At 36.0% G+C, this 15,624-nt stretch overlaps 1 protein-coding gene across 4 annotated transcripts in view; it reads right to left on the bottom strand.

Moving 5' to 3' along the window:
• Positions 1–791: 791 nt before the first annotated feature.
• Positions 792–15,624, bottom strand: part of NGLY1 (N-glycanase 1) — a 57,603-nt gene continuing 42,770 nt past the window's right edge. For 3 of the 4 annotated variants that reach the window (XM_032327148.1, XM_032327336.1, XM_032327240.1), the window contains 4 exons: positions 14,949–15,113; positions 10,893–11,078; positions 3,816–3,993; positions 792–3,447 (listed from right to left, as the gene is read on the bottom strand). In XM_032327148.1, coding sequence (XP_032183039.1) covers positions 3,272–3,447; positions 3,816–3,993; positions 10,893–11,078; positions 14,949–15,113 — 705 coding nt within the window. In that variant the 3' untranslated portion in view covers positions 792–3,271. The remainder of the gene's footprint in view (positions 3,448–3,815; positions 3,994–10,892; positions 11,079–14,948; positions 15,114–15,624) is intronic. The other variant, XM_032327412.1, reaches the window with a different exon arrangement.

The raw sequence follows: 15,624 nt of genomic DNA, 5'->3' as shown, positions 1-15,624 counted from the left end.
GTTTTAACAATTTAAACATTTAAAATCAGTAAATAACAGATTTTAAGAGACTACCCAAAATGCACTCTCATAATAAAGAATATGGGCTTTAGTGGTTAGACGTCATTATATTTGTTTTAGCTCTTCTGAGGCCCTCTCTGGCTTACTTACAGATTTCTAGTTGCTGCTACAGTTGTGTTGATCTCAGAGCAAGTCTTTAGCAAATTAAGAGAAGAGAGAAAGGTCTGAACTTCTGAGTCTGTATTTACTTGTGGTGTTATAATGACAGGGAATGGCAATGAAATACTGCTGGCTCCTCTTAGCCTCTCAGTTTCAAAATACATAGAGGTCACTAAGATCGAATGAGACACCAAAATCATGGGCATTCATTAGACTCTACAAAGGTGACCATTATTAGCTTAGGTCCATTCTAAATCTAGAGAAAATCTTTTTTTTTTTTTTTTTAAGATTTATTATTTGATAAGCAGAGATCACAAGTAGGCAGAGAGCAGGCAGAGAGAGAGAGAGAGGGAAAAGCAGGCTCCTCACTGAGCAGAGAGCCTGATGCGGGGCTCGATCCCAAGACCCTGGGATCATGACCTGAGCCAAAGGCAGAGGCTTTAACCCACTGAGCCACCCAGGCGCCCCCATTCTAAATCTTTTATCAGAAATAAAGCACTGTTTTGGTCCATACAAAAATGTGACTGTAATACAGGCTAAGTGGGGTAAAACCAATCATGACTTGTGTTGCTTTATTCTTATTCTTTTTCCCCCAAGAGTGTTTAAGGAAGGAATGCCACCTGAGTCAGTTACTAGCTTAGAAGAGTGTATTCACTTGGACTATAAAATCAACATACAATTTATTGTTACAGAGAAAAAAAGTCTTTAAAAAATTATCACAGAAACACCAAAGCAACCGTATCTAGACAATCCATCATCAAATTACAATAGATTTGTTCTCTAGGAAAGCTTACCTATAGGTAGAAAAATCATTGATTCTAATATCAATTTTAACACCTCAACTTGAACATTCCTATAGAAGTATCTATATTCATGAAACACTCCCTAAAACAGCAACTCATTGTTTACATAGGTCATTTAACTTCTCTGGGTTTGAGTTTCCTCAGTGAGAAGTGAGGATTCAGGGTGAAATGATCACCAACGATGCTTCCTATTCCAAAAGTCCATGATAAATGGTTCTCTAACCCTCCTTCAACGTGAGGCACTTCTTTTCCTTGCAAACTGATAAAATTCACAATTTTATCAGTTGTAAGCTTCTTGTTCATCTTGAGAATGTGAATTCCAGCACAAGTCCTTTTTTAAACCACCCTCTACCCAAACTCACTGTAACAGAAAGCAGGCTGTAAAATTACCATGATGGGACTTGAACTGAAGCCAGAGTAAACAGCCTTTTTAAACAATGAGCAATGGCAGTAGAAAGCTACTCAACCAGACAGAGCCTGTTTCCAGAAGGTGGTGCAGTTACGCCCGCCCTGCCCTGGCAGTCACTCTCAGCACAGCACACCATGTACTCCTCTAAGCGAGAGGATCCCAAAGGACGGCTACACAAACTGTGCTTTGACACTAGTGTCGGTTTGAGGCTGGCTCTCCTATCGGCTCTTCCTTGCCAATTTGGCCTTACCAGTTTACTGTCACTTAGCTTTATACATTACCAAGAATTGCTTTGCTCCGTGATTTCTGTACTATTGCCAACATTTTCTGTATAATAAAATATCTATTATTATGTATTGGGTACCCTTGGGGTTGAGACTCTCATGGAATACACTTAAGCGTGAACCACTTTTCCTTTTCAACTTTTCACATCTATAAAAATAAGACATTTGAACTCCATTTTTCTGCTTACAGCCACAGTAAAAATTAGAATGTACTTTTTCACAGATGAGGTACATTCAGTTGAGATTGACATTTTTCTTACATCTTTATGCTTGCCAATCTCTAGGTTTTCTCATGAGGTTAGGAAGGTTGGGCCACCTGCTCAATCACAATACTCCTGTGTCAATACCAGATACCTCAAGACACGTAGAGTCAAGGCTCTCCAATTTTATGTATCTGGCCACTATATGAAGCTATGATTAATGCAGGAGAATTCCAGAAACCTTTTTAATATTAAGATGCATACCTTTAGATGCAGGAAAATTTTTTTGAAATGTAACTTTTTAGCAAGAAACTGATCAACAGTTTGACTACAATTAAAAGACAAATATAAGAATTTTGTTCAGCATCTTAGTGCATCTTTTTTTTTTTTTTTAAATGCACATGAATATCCTATGGAGTTGCACAGGATAAGAATCTCTGAGAATGTACTTTTTTTGTATGAAGAGTTAAGAACTCACTTTGCAGAACATTACAAAGAGTGAGAGTACAGGAACTGTGTCCTTCTAACCTTTGCCTCCTTCGGTGGTATCACAATGCTTGAACACAAACACTTAAATGTTCACTAAATTCAACTGGGGAGGTTATATGGACACACCAAAAACTCTTGATGAGCATATACTGCAGAATCTAGTTACATAGTTTCAAAGACAGGAACAGATCTTTATTCAATGAGGTAGATAGAAATACTCAAAAGTAAACTCAAAAGTAAAGCATATTCTGAAATGTCCACACATGGATTTATAATGTATTTCTGAATATACACAGTCAATGTTAAATGTTTTCCTAACATTCGTCTATTCCAACAGTTTTCAATATTTAGCATACCTTTAATAAAGATTCTTATTTAGCCAAAGTAAACACTAAAATGATATAAGGCAAAATAATTCATTTTATTTCTTAAATACCTATGTATTTACAATCATAAAAATGTTCATGCATTATAACTCATGAGATACTATACTTTCACATTTATTAAAAATTAAAAATCTTGGGAAATCTAATTACTTATGAAGAAATTAATGGCTGATCAAAAAACATCATATTACTATTATTAGCTTAAGATTATATCATAATCATGAATAGCATTTCATCATGAATACCTTCATTTTACTTTTAAAATTATACTTACAGTTTTAAATTAAAATCTCATATTGAGGCAGTAAGACTTTACTTCAAATTACAGTCACATATGGAAGGGAGCTTTTGATTCAAGGTTTCATTATGGTCCATAGTATAAAGATATATTTTCATGAGGGGTACATGATGGATAGCCAGCAAAAGAAATATGCTAGCAGAGGGTAGTAAATTGCCAACTAAGCATGCACTGAACCAACAGACTACTTTAGAACATGGTAAGTCCTTGATTATTGCCAGCTTTTCTATAATGTTCAGGTTCTCAAAGGTCACTGAATTTTATAATTATCTCCAAACAATTTTCTTCATGGTCATTTAAGCTTTGTCTAAACAGCTGGGTATGTTGCCAAGCAACACCACCATCTCCTCTGCTTAATTCTGCTTCCAAAATAACTTCAGTGGCACCAGAAAAATCATGATAGGAGCGAAGAGTTTTGTCTGTTGGAGGAAAAAATATAATTAACACTTCGCTTTTAGTAACTTAAAGAATATAAAGAGATAGTTTTGGAATACATATTTTCTATCTAACCTGTAGGTAAAATCAACTCTTAAAAAAATAAATACAAATTCCTTATGGAGGAAATATGTCCTTTGAAACAAAGAAATGACTTTTCTTCATCCATTTGTGTTTCACAATAAAAACATAAAACAGTTCTATTAGAATGAGGTTATACAGGTTTTAATTTTAATTTTTTTTTCTGCAGTTATATGAATGACTCTTAGGTATAAAAAGCTCAAATAAGTACCATTATTCTTCAGAGTGTTAAATATACTCATCATAATTAATTCTCCATTCAAATGCTTACCGCCTGACAGTTCTACTTGAACTGCTTCAGATCGCAATTTCCACTGTATTGTTCCAGTCTGAAAGGTTTGACTACTTGTTCTAATGGAAACGCTATCTACTTTTAGGCCAACTGACCCACACTCCAACTTCCAGGAAATATAAGCATAAGATGATCCTTCCCTTCGGGCTAAATACACCTACAAAGGAGGAGGAGAACAAAGAATTGTCATAAAGAATAAAATAGTGTAGAGAACACATATAGTCAGTCCTACTGTCATGATTAATAAAGACCTAATTTCTTCCCCACTGAGAAGATTTTTCACTGTTAACATTTTGCATTTTATCAGCAATTTTCCCTATAGTGTATTTTGTTCCAGAAGAAAGATACTTGGGATACAGGTGCTCCGATAAGTATAGCTCTAAGTAGGGTAGATGTTAACCAAATTTTAGTAAATCTTATTTTCTTTTAAATTAGTTAAGTCCAGCTATTTGATATGAACTTGATGATGAGTCCTGCTGAAAATGAAGAATCCTTTTAAATGCAATTATTCTTCATCTTCTTTTCTAAGTCTGGATTTTCAGATAAGCTTTCCCAGAGCTGGATGGGCTATCCAAGTCAAGAAAGCAACTGAGTCATTCTTAAGTAATGGTTTAAAATGTAGTATTCATGCTGTGCCTCCACAAAGTATGCTCCCATTCCTTCACTATCAGAGACCCTTATCACTTTAAATGTATACTGTTTAAGGCATCCAAGTTTACTGGCTGCTTCCAGCTCATCTTCTCTCATAGTTTCATCCACATTCTAGAAAATGTGCATGTGAACACTAACACTTCCTTCACCCAGGCTCAAACCCCTAAGAATCTGACTCTTTATTCACTTATCCCTCATGCTCAAACTCACACAGTAACTCATGCAGTTCTTTGAAGTAAGTCTCAAAAAAAGACCTGTCCTCATTTATACCATACTTACCACTATAGTCATGACTTAATGCTCATCTCTCTCCAACTGCCTAATTAACATTTTTAAAAGCCCACTTCCTTCCTACATTTGCATAGTTTAGAATGTACAATAAGTAACTGGCTAGAGCTTTAAATCCAAACTCTCAGCTTTCAGTCCTTCACAGAATTTCACCCCACTGTGAACTGCCAATAATTCTCCACCCAAATGTAACTTATATCAGATGAACTTGGTATGATCTTAACCAAATCACCTATTTTCTGGGAGCACAGGCTTGGGATTCATATGGATTTAATAAATAGTACTTAAGTATTAAAAGTCTGCATACACAACCTATTCTTTTAGAAACCTCTAACTTACTTCTCAGGACAAACACAAGTACCCTATGACACATCTCCCATGGAAATGTCCTACTACCTGTTTTTAGTCATCAAGTAAAAAAAATCAACCACTGCTAGTATTCTACTGGTACTCTACAACCTATCGTTCTTCATCTAGGCTAAATATGTCAGCTAATTTAATTGGAAAGTTTTTAGAATCAGTGAGCCAGAGATTATCAACAATTAAAAACAATCACTCCCCAAGGAAAATGATTTAAACTCTTTAGACTAGATTGTATGGGATGGCACACCTAGATGTATGGAAGTGTCAACTGCTCAAGTTCAGGGCAACCTCACTATAACCTCCTCTAATGTCCATGTATTCCTACTGCAGTGCTCCTCCTACACCTGTCTGTGAGGAGAACCTGGGGCTATTGACCAGTACTCCCTGGGAGTCACTGGTTCCATCTATCCTAAACTATTGGCCATCTATGGATTACCTATAATTACTACTTCAAGGGTGTGGATAGTAAAGGGGATTAGCTGTAAAAGATGAGCCAAATAGTAGGGTTATTGGAAGAAAGGTGGTTGAAAAAAACAAAGACTGGGGAAAAGAAATCTTAAGACAAATACACTTAGATTTAGGTCTCAGTGTATGCTTTTTTTTTTTTTATCTCTTGTGTCTTTTTTAAGAGTTCAGTGGTTTCAAATGATCCCCTCCCCACCGAAAGTGTGGGTATAAAATCCGACAGATTCAAGTCAGGTTAATTTCAAATTCCTAGCTTACCCTCAGAATTGTCTTAGTTATACCACACGGCCACTAGGCCACAACTATGGTTTTAACTGTCATAACAAGGTTTATAATAGCTGTTGAACATGTCTGAGAGAATTGCTTATTCTAAAACATACATTTTTCAGTCATCAAGGCATCAGCTTTTAAGACTCTAAAAAACTAAAGGATAGGATAGAATTCATCACAGAATTCTTAAATGCTTAAATAAACATTCAAACACATTGTGAGCAAATAAAAGGTCTCTCAGGCTAAAGAAACAGTATATGGAAATAAAACAAACTCTATTGATATTGAAAATTCAAGTCATCTTTTTCTTACAATATATTCCGTCTGTACTATTCTACCCAACTAATTTTAACCCAGCGTTTTTAGAGGTGGAAGTTATCAAGAACATGTATACTCAGTTTGATAACTGAAAATGTACCCAAACAGTAAGATTTTTATATTACTGTTTTTTTAAATTATAGTCCTTTCTATGTGTAATAGCAACAGAACCGGTAATTATAATTAATTTAGGAGAAAAAATATTTTATAAGCTTTTAATATTCAATTGTTTGGTCTAGAGAAAAAAAAAACAACTTTTTTTTTTACTATTAGATGTTCCTCACTCTCTTGAGTTATCGTAGACAAATTTTTGCCGGTCAGCTTTTTAATTCATTGGTATCATTTACTGTGTGCAGCTCTACATGCTTGGTTTTTCAGTTCTGGGGACTACCAAGAGCTACCTTACTTTAGCAAAAGGAAGAGTAAAATCAGAAGTCACGGACTTTACCCCTACAGACCTGAAATCTATACAGTACGCCAGCCCTTCCCTCTAGTGACCCATCCTTGCCCGTTTTTTGGCAAGTTTAAGGCATACAGTACAGGCAGATCACAATGTGTGGGTGAGAATAAGACCAGTCTGTGTAAGGCTTAAGGGCTCAGCTATGCCACTAACAAGGGACACAACAGAAACTTATCCTTTGGGTTATGGCTGTGACCACTATTTTCAAAACAGAACAATTTGCATGTGAGCTTCTTTATGCTCTACGTTTTTCACAGTCTACAGAAGATCCTCACTTAAAGATTTTCTGATCACTATATGCCAGGCTCTTCTGTCCACTGCTATGGTTTTCTGGAAGTTTGGTTTGTACTGCACTGTTGAAGCTGTTCTTTGCTCTGCTCTTAAAATGATTTTTCTGCTTAGCCTGTTAAGATTAACTCTAGTTAAAAAAAAAAGAGAGATTAGCTTAATTAAGTTTACTGTGCAGCAGACACTCTGCACATATTCCTACACATATCTAATGAAACAAGTTGCATTTCAATTGATTTTAATTTAATGCTGGTAAACTGGTATTGCTCATGATTCTTATTTTTGGTTATTCCTTTTTATCACTGCAATCAAACATTACTCACTGTCCCCACTGTATTTACATCTTTCTGTACTATGCTTATTTTTTTTTATCTGCAGCCTCTGTAATTATCTTTGGATCATTAGTGTGAGCATGTCCTTCTCTTGCCTGAAATCTTTCATGGTTTCCTGTTACATAACTGCAAGGTAATCAAAGTCCTTGGGACTTGACCACTGTTCACCTCTCTAGTCTCACTTCCCATTCTTCTTCCCCATATTCCCTACAACTTACTCTTCCCTGAATATACCAGGTGTTTCTTACCCCAGTGCTTTTACACATGCTACATCTCCTGCTCCCTTCTTCTGTATCCTCTCTCTACACTGAGAAACTCTGCCTTTGCCTCCTTCTCCAAAAGCCTACCCAGGTATTACTTCCTCTGCAAGGTCATCATCTCTGACTCAAGAAGGTACAGTGGCTCTTCCTTCTGTCTTCTTTTCCTTAGAGTCACAAACAAACCCATATTCTTCTAGGACTTACCTCACTAATCTAAACAACTGGCCCACATGTCTTTCTCCTTCATTAGTCTATGCTCACCTTGAGGCTTGACTCCTAATTTATCATTACAATCTAAGTGCCAAACACAATGTCTGACAATGCACATTTACTGAATGACTAAATGAATCAATTCTTGACATAATGCCATGCACCAAAAAGTGCTAAAGTGACTCTAGTGACAAATATGATACTTTACAAAAATGCAAAGTACTTAAGAACATGCCAAGGGATCGTCTGAATGAAGACAGAGCATCTTTGACAGTCTACACAGTCTTACAGAGTCTGAGGGTGGTATAGAATTTATGCCATATGCATTCAAACACTTTTCTTACATTCACTAATCTTTACTAAACATTTATCAGGCACTATGCTAGATATATGCATACTGAAAGTACAAGTGAGTAGAAAAAGACAAAGCCTTTTCTTTGAGAATGTTTACAATTCTGGTAGGACAGAGACAAATAATCTATTCTTACACAAATTTGTTAAATAAATGTCATGAAGGAGAGGTACATGAACAGTGAATAAATAAAGGGGGAAATGGATCCAGTTAGCTGGGACTACAGGGAGTGAGGCTTACACTCAGTTCCAAACAAAGGAATAAGTGAATCTAACACAAAAGAAAGTAAAAGGGCTCTGTGCAGAAGGCAGAAGGGCAGTCCAACTGCAACGCAGAGCAAAGGGATAGCATGGTGCAAGGCAAGGCCAAAGAAGAAAGCAGATGCTAGGTTCAGAAGAGACTTGAGCTCTTTCTTACTCTACGAGCACTCAGTAATGACTGGGGTTTGGGAAATGCTTTTCTGGCTTAACAGCATGGAAAACAACTGTGAGATCCCGGAAGACTAATTAGGAAGCTATTAACACTTTTATCAAGGTGTTATCACTTGCCTCCTAAAAGATATAGTGGTCTTTTTGATTCAGCTTTTTATACTCCTTCCAAATTAGACATCACTGAACTGTGTATCTGCCAAATAGTAACACTTATAAGTCTCCACATTCCTGGGAGGCTAACTCTGAGACAGTAAGAATCTGTTCTAAATATCTGAGGGCAAGCTGCATATTATCTGTAAGGATTCCACGCTGGAGGTTACTGAGGAAAGGTGTGGTGGGAAATAGGCTTCTTCTATTTAGTGGAGCTAGAGAATCTCTAATTGGGAACATGCTAATACAAAACTAAAAATACTGACTTAGGTAGAAAATTCAATGTTTCAATGGCAATATATTACTTCTAAGTTATCAGACTCTGGAAGTGTAATGAACATTCTCATATTTTCTTCATATTATAACTTGAAACAGATTCACGTGAGTTTTAAAAGTGATATCCTCTGTATAGGTACATCAAGGCATAAGCTTTAATTGAGTGGGAGTCTGTTTTTTATTTAATGGCCTCCGCATCTCATTTACAATATTTAAATCTTACTTATAAATACACCCTCTGGCTACAATGGTCTATTTAGAGAACTCCAAAACATGCCCTGTACTCCATGCCTTTCCCCTGCTGTTCCCTTGCTTCATGAACACCTACTCATCCTTCAGCATCCAGCTCAAATGTCGCTTGCTCTGTGGAGCTTTCCCCAACTCCCACAGCCAGAGCTAATTACTCCCTCCTCGGTGTTTCCATAGCAATGTGTTGATATCCTTATTATAGCATTCTGCATCATGGGTAAGATGGCTGTTTATGCTTCGGCTTCCCCTGTTAGACTGTGAGGGTAGACACTGTTATCTTTATCTTTTTATCCATGTAGCTGAGACAATGCCTGATATTAACAGGCATTCAATAAATGTTTGCTGATGAACAAATGAATAAGACAGAAGAAATATTACATAGAATCGACCTGTTTCTCATCACACCAAATTTTCTGCACAAAGTCATTATTTTCTCCATTAACTTTCTCCATTAACGCTGCTGGTGAGGGAGAAGGGCATACTCTTTCATTAGTTTCAGCAGGGTAGCTTAGTCCTTGGATACATAACATGTCTATCCTATCCAGCTTTCTGTTCAGAACAATCTTTGGGATAAGGAGAGTCTTCCTGAGAAGTTCATCCGCTCTCATCAACTATATTGTCAATTACAGATACAGACATCTTAAAATTTTCAATTTGATCTTCTATTTTTTATGGTCTTCAACTCAAGAAGAAAATTCCTAAACCTACAATTATAATAATGTTGTAAACTATTCTTAGTTTAATACAAAAAGATCACCAATATAAGCACCAAGGTAAATTTTAGAACAAAAACATGACTGGAAAAAAAGGCAGGGATCCTATCTCTGTATGTCTTCTGTATTCAATGCCTAGAACAGTGATAAGCATAAACGCTAGCAGCTGTTAAACCATGACTCACTTTTTAAATCTAGCCAGTGTGTTTTACAAATGAGAAACTTCCCTTCCAACTCAAAAATCTTGGGAAGTCAACTTTTTAAAAGCTCCCTTTAGGTTGATGAACTCCTATGAAAAATTTATCAATAATATGGTTCGATGTACTGAGGTCATGTGCGTAATGTTGTGTTCATTTTTGGTGTCTATCTAAGGGGAGGGCAGTTTAAAGGCAAAGCTTCTACTTGTAACAGATAGCCTGTGACGACAATGCAGGTTGATATAAGTAAACTACTAGTCCTAGCATCTATACCTTTATTCTTTAGGGCATGGAGAAGAAATAACCAATATTGCTGCTCAATCATCTGCATTCTTATTACATGAAAGTGTGTTAAATGGTTAACTCTTGGGACTTCAGATTAAATGTTAGAGTCCCCAGTAGCCTGCTTTAGTAGGTAATCAATAAGTACCTATCAAGGAATTAAATAACACTATATTTTATACACTCATGCAAAAATTAGTCATGAGTTGGCCATACATTTATTTTTCCCCATGAATGAACTAATTTCAGCCTCTTTAATGAAAATGGATACTTCCTTGATACAAATGCACAAATTTCTTAGGGACTTTTAATTAAACGTTGGGAGGATTTTCTTTTACAGGTTTGAGTATTATTAAAATTTTCATATATCAGTTTTCACTTTACATACACAGTTTTTTTGATAGATCAAGTTTTCACTTTACATACACAGTTTTCACTGAAACAGTCTACATTTGTTTAAACAATGACAAAGTTTTTAAACAATCTCATGCATGAAATTACCATGTTCCAGTCTGTTTCAACTTTTCTGAATATGGATTCCATTTTCCACACACCATGCTCCCATCCGGAAATGGTTTGATTATTATTTGAAACTCGGACATAACAATCTTTCACAATATTATAACAAAGGTGGAATTGTTTCGAAATCTTCTCATTTTCAGAGGGAATGAACAGGGTTTCTTTTCTCTTAAAAAAAGAAAGCAGAATTACTTTTCAAAGTAATGGAAGACTCCACATAGTAATGAACGTGATTTCCTAGAAATTGGGGTAAATTAGGGTATGTCACCTTCTTGCTTAACTCACTCCTACAACTTCTACTGTACTTAAACTCCAAACCTTTATACTAGGACTCTAAATGATCTATTCCCTACTTACTTCTCCAATCAATCTCAAGTTACTCTTCCAATAGCTCCTCAAAAAGGTCCATCCAGGTACTTCCAGCTCAGGTCCCTGACACATATTCTTCTTTCTACTCTCCATATACTTGGTTCTTTCTCATCCTTCTGGCCTCAACTTAAAGCAACATTGGGTGCTAGGTATTAAACAATAAGAAAACTTCAAATGTACAAGAATCAATAAGCAGAATATAAAACATCTTAGAAACAAAAAAAGTGTGTGTGTGTGTATATACATCACTGTCAGCATTATTAAAATAGTAACATTAAATGTATGAAAAAGATATTTCCCTAGTGGAAACTGTGATATTACTGTCAAACAGGTAAAGAAAAAAAGCAGCTTATTTTTAGAAAATGATTTATAATCATGAATGACCAAGTGTGTAACAAAACTTCCCAGTTCTTTTCCTCTTTATCAAACATATTTTAGGGTACTGGGGCACCTGGGTGGCTCAGTAAGTTGGATGGCTGCCTTTGGCTCAGGTCATGATCCCAATGTGGGATCAAGTCCTGCATCGGGCTCCCTTCTTAGTGGAGAGCCTGCTTCTCCCTCTCCCTCTGCCTGCCACTCTGCCTACTTGTGCTATCTTTCTGTCAGATAAATAAATAAAACCTTAATAAACGTATTTTAGGGTACTAACATAAACCAAATGGAAATAAAGTTTAAAAGTAGCATTATCTATTCATTAAAAAGGATAATTAATTACCAAAGGGAAAAGATAAATATTTATGCTACTGAACATAATCATATATGCAACTGAATAATCTGGAGTAAGAATAACATTAATATTTCACAAAATCTTCTGTTTTTTTAAAGATTTTATTTTTTTAAAAGATTTTGTTTATTTGACAGACAGAGATCACAAGTAGGCAGAGAGGCAGGCAGAGAGAGAGGAGGAAGCAGGCTCCCTGCTGAGCAGAGAGCCCGATGTGGGGCTCGATCCCAGGACCCTGGAATCATGACCTGAGCAAAAGGCAGAGGCTTTAAACCACTGAGCCACCCAGGCGCCCCGATTTTATTTTTTTATTAGAGAGAGCAAGTAGGTGGTGGGAGGAGCAGAGGGAGAGGGACAAACACACTCTGCACTGAGGCAGAGCCTGATGTGGAGCTTGATATCACAACCCTTAGTTCATGGCCTGAACAGAAATCAAGAGTTGGATGCTCAACTGACACAGCCTGCCAGGTAGCCCTCATAAAATCTTTTAAATCTAAGATTAAGATAAAACTTTTCTCTCCAGAAATAATATCACCGTTTCCTTCTTTTTCCAAATGATTTCAAGGTACAGTTTCATTTTTTAAGACTAACATTTTTCATTATTCAATTTACTTTTAAAGTGTTGGTGGTATAGTGGTGAGCATAGCTGCCTTTCAATTTACTTTTTTTTTTTCTTTTTAATTTCCAGCATAACAGTATTCATTATTTTTGCACCACACCCCGTGCTCCATGCAATCCGTGCCCTCTAAGAGGAAAATGATTTTTTAAATCCATGTCTGTAATGATCTCCAGTAACTGGTAAATTTAAAAAGAAATTTCAAAAGGGAAGACAATCTGGGCATATGACCCAATTCATATTTTTAAAGTTTAATCAACTTACATGCCATACAAGAGGAAGCATATCCGTCCATAAAAAGAAAAAAGAATGAAGACCTAATATCGATGTTTTATTTAAACTGAACACAGCTGTGAATTAAATTAGCTCTTTTAAACTGGCTTCATTTAGATTTAAACTTGTAACTTGCACTGCATCAGCAGTGATTTGAATTATCTGTTGAATTTAGATCTTGTAATTCTGTGGCTGAACCAACACTTTCAACTGTCTCTTAAAGATGATGAAATAAATTAAAAAGCAAACATAAAGTTTACTGGGGATAATTCACCCATTTTGGACATTTTTTTTATTGGAGAAATGAGTGGCAACAATGGCAAATTCAGAAAAAGCAGATATAAAACTCTAATTTATTTGGAATTCTGATACGATACAGTGAAGGGTTATTTTCCATCTAAGCATTTTTCATTACAGATCTTCTTAGACATTTATATAAAATACTCAGTAGTGATCGACTCTGAATTCCCTAAGGGCAAGGGATAGGTCTACTGTACTTCCTTAATATCCATTACAGAGCACATTGTTTTTCACCTAGCCCCTAATATAGGCATATTTCCTCTGTTCATTATTTAATTTTGGGTCATTAATCAAGACATAATGTCTTAATATAAATTTGACAGTAATAATCACACCAGAGATGATAATTTCTAGCTAATATGAGATGTATATAATAAGTATACAAGAAATAAACACTTTAATCCACTGAATTACCCAGGTTTATTATTTTTCTCATGTACTAATGTGTATGTATATATATACATGAAAACAGGTAAACAAGTTTCTCTAAAACGTATAAAATCTTATTTTGAAAAACTTGAACAGGCATTTCCCAAAAGAGGAGATCCAAAATTTAAAGAACAGGCATTCAACTTCATTAGTCATCACCAAAATGCAAAGTAATATCATAATATAATACTACTACATACTACCAGGGCTGCTAAAATGAAAAAGACAATACCAACTACAGGTAAAGATGTGGAAAATTCTCATACACTGCTGGTGAGAGTGTAAACTGGCAAAACTGCTGGGGAAAGCTGCTTGGCAGTATCCACCAAGGCTGAACACACTCCTAGCTCCTACTCAGACACCTAGCAATTCCACTCCTAGGTACATACCTAACTCAAATGGATAAATACATTCACGTAAAATGTGTATGAATCATCTACAGCAGTATGATTTTTAACAGTCAAAACCCAGACACAGCCCAAATATCCACCAAAGGTGGCATGGATAAATTACATTTATACAATGGAATATTAGAGAGCAATGAGAATAAACGTGCCATAAAAAAGCAGTAAAAAAAAAAACTGCAGCATCAAGTTTGAATTTCATAAAATAATGTTGAGAAAAAAAGTATTCATATGAGTATGTATGGTACAATTCCAGTTACATAAAGCACAATAACAGGCAATACTAATCTATTATGTTAGAAACCACGATAATGGTTATTCTTAGTGGTGGCAGAAGTGACTGGAAGGGAACGGATGGTTATTCCTTGGATTCTGGTGGTCTATTCCCCAGGCTGGTTGGTGGTTATGTGGGTGCTCAATGTGAAAATCTGGTAAGCTCTACATTTATAATTTGTGAATTTTTCTGTACGTACATCAGTAACAGTTACACTCTACTGAAAACATAGAAAAATGTAATTTTAAAATGCCTTGCTTAAAAAAAAATGCCTTGCTAACTACTGCATGTGGATATACTATGCCAATCAATTACTGGTTCTTTCAAATGTTTGTGTTGTTCAATAATTACTCTAAAAGTTCATTGGAAGGTCGTGGCCTGGGGCACCTGGGTGGCTCAGGAGGTTAAATGTCTGCCTTTGGCTCAGGTCATGATCCCAGGGTCCTGGGATAGAGCCCTGCCTTAGGCTCCCTGCTCAGCAGAGAGCCTGCTTCTCCCTCTCCCTCTGCCTGCAGCTCCCCTTGCTTGTGCTCTACCAAATGAATAAATAAAATCTTTAAAAAAAAAAAAAAAAGGTCATGCTCAGTGCATTTTTCTATAAGCAAAGAGCATAGTACTGGAAGCAACAGAGAAGATTAGAATTAAATACCTCTAGACCCATTTCACCGCGGGCTACTCTCCAAGCCACTGACCCAGATATTCTTCCACCAAGTTCTCCAGGTTTAGGGGTTTTGGGAGATATAAATTCAACAAGCTCCACAATAATCCTCTGGAGAAGTTCTTTTCTTCTGTTTTCTGACAGAGATATTTGCCTCTGTAATTCATATTTTAAAAGAAGTCATTAAGATTAGAGAAATGTAGAGGTCTGCCTCTAAGTAAGAATATACATAAAACATTTGTATTTTAATGGGATCTTGAAAGACATAACCAACTTTTTGTTCACATGTAGTTATTTGGAATGTAAGACAATGTGGAAAACTTAAAATAATTTTACAAATTTTGTGTAAAGAAATAACTGGACATCCATAGCCAACTCTTTATGACCTTTATTGTCCTAGATTTTAAGATGGAGGTAGCAACTTCTGCTTCCAGCTATGACAGACTAGCTGTGTCAGACCAACTATCCTACCAAGGAAAGGTAGCAAAAGCTGGACAAAACATTATATGCAGGCACACATGTACAAACACCTGTTTAAATACAACAGAAAGCTACCAAGGTAACCAGAGCTAAACAAGCTAAGATCCCAAAGAAAGAAATGAATTGTGGTCAACTGAACATACTCCACTTCCTTCCCTTCCAGGCATTTGCCAATTATTAACTGGTC

This window comes from Mustela erminea, chromosome 1 (assembly GCF_009829155.1).
Source record: "Mustela erminea isolate mMusErm1 chromosome 1, mMusErm1.Pri, whole genome shotgun sequence".
NCBI lineage: Eukaryota > Metazoa > Chordata > Mammalia > Carnivora > Mustelidae > Mustela > Mustela erminea.
The sequence above is the reverse complement of the archived record's forward strand: the minus strand, read 5'-3'. Positions and strand labels throughout refer to the sequence as shown.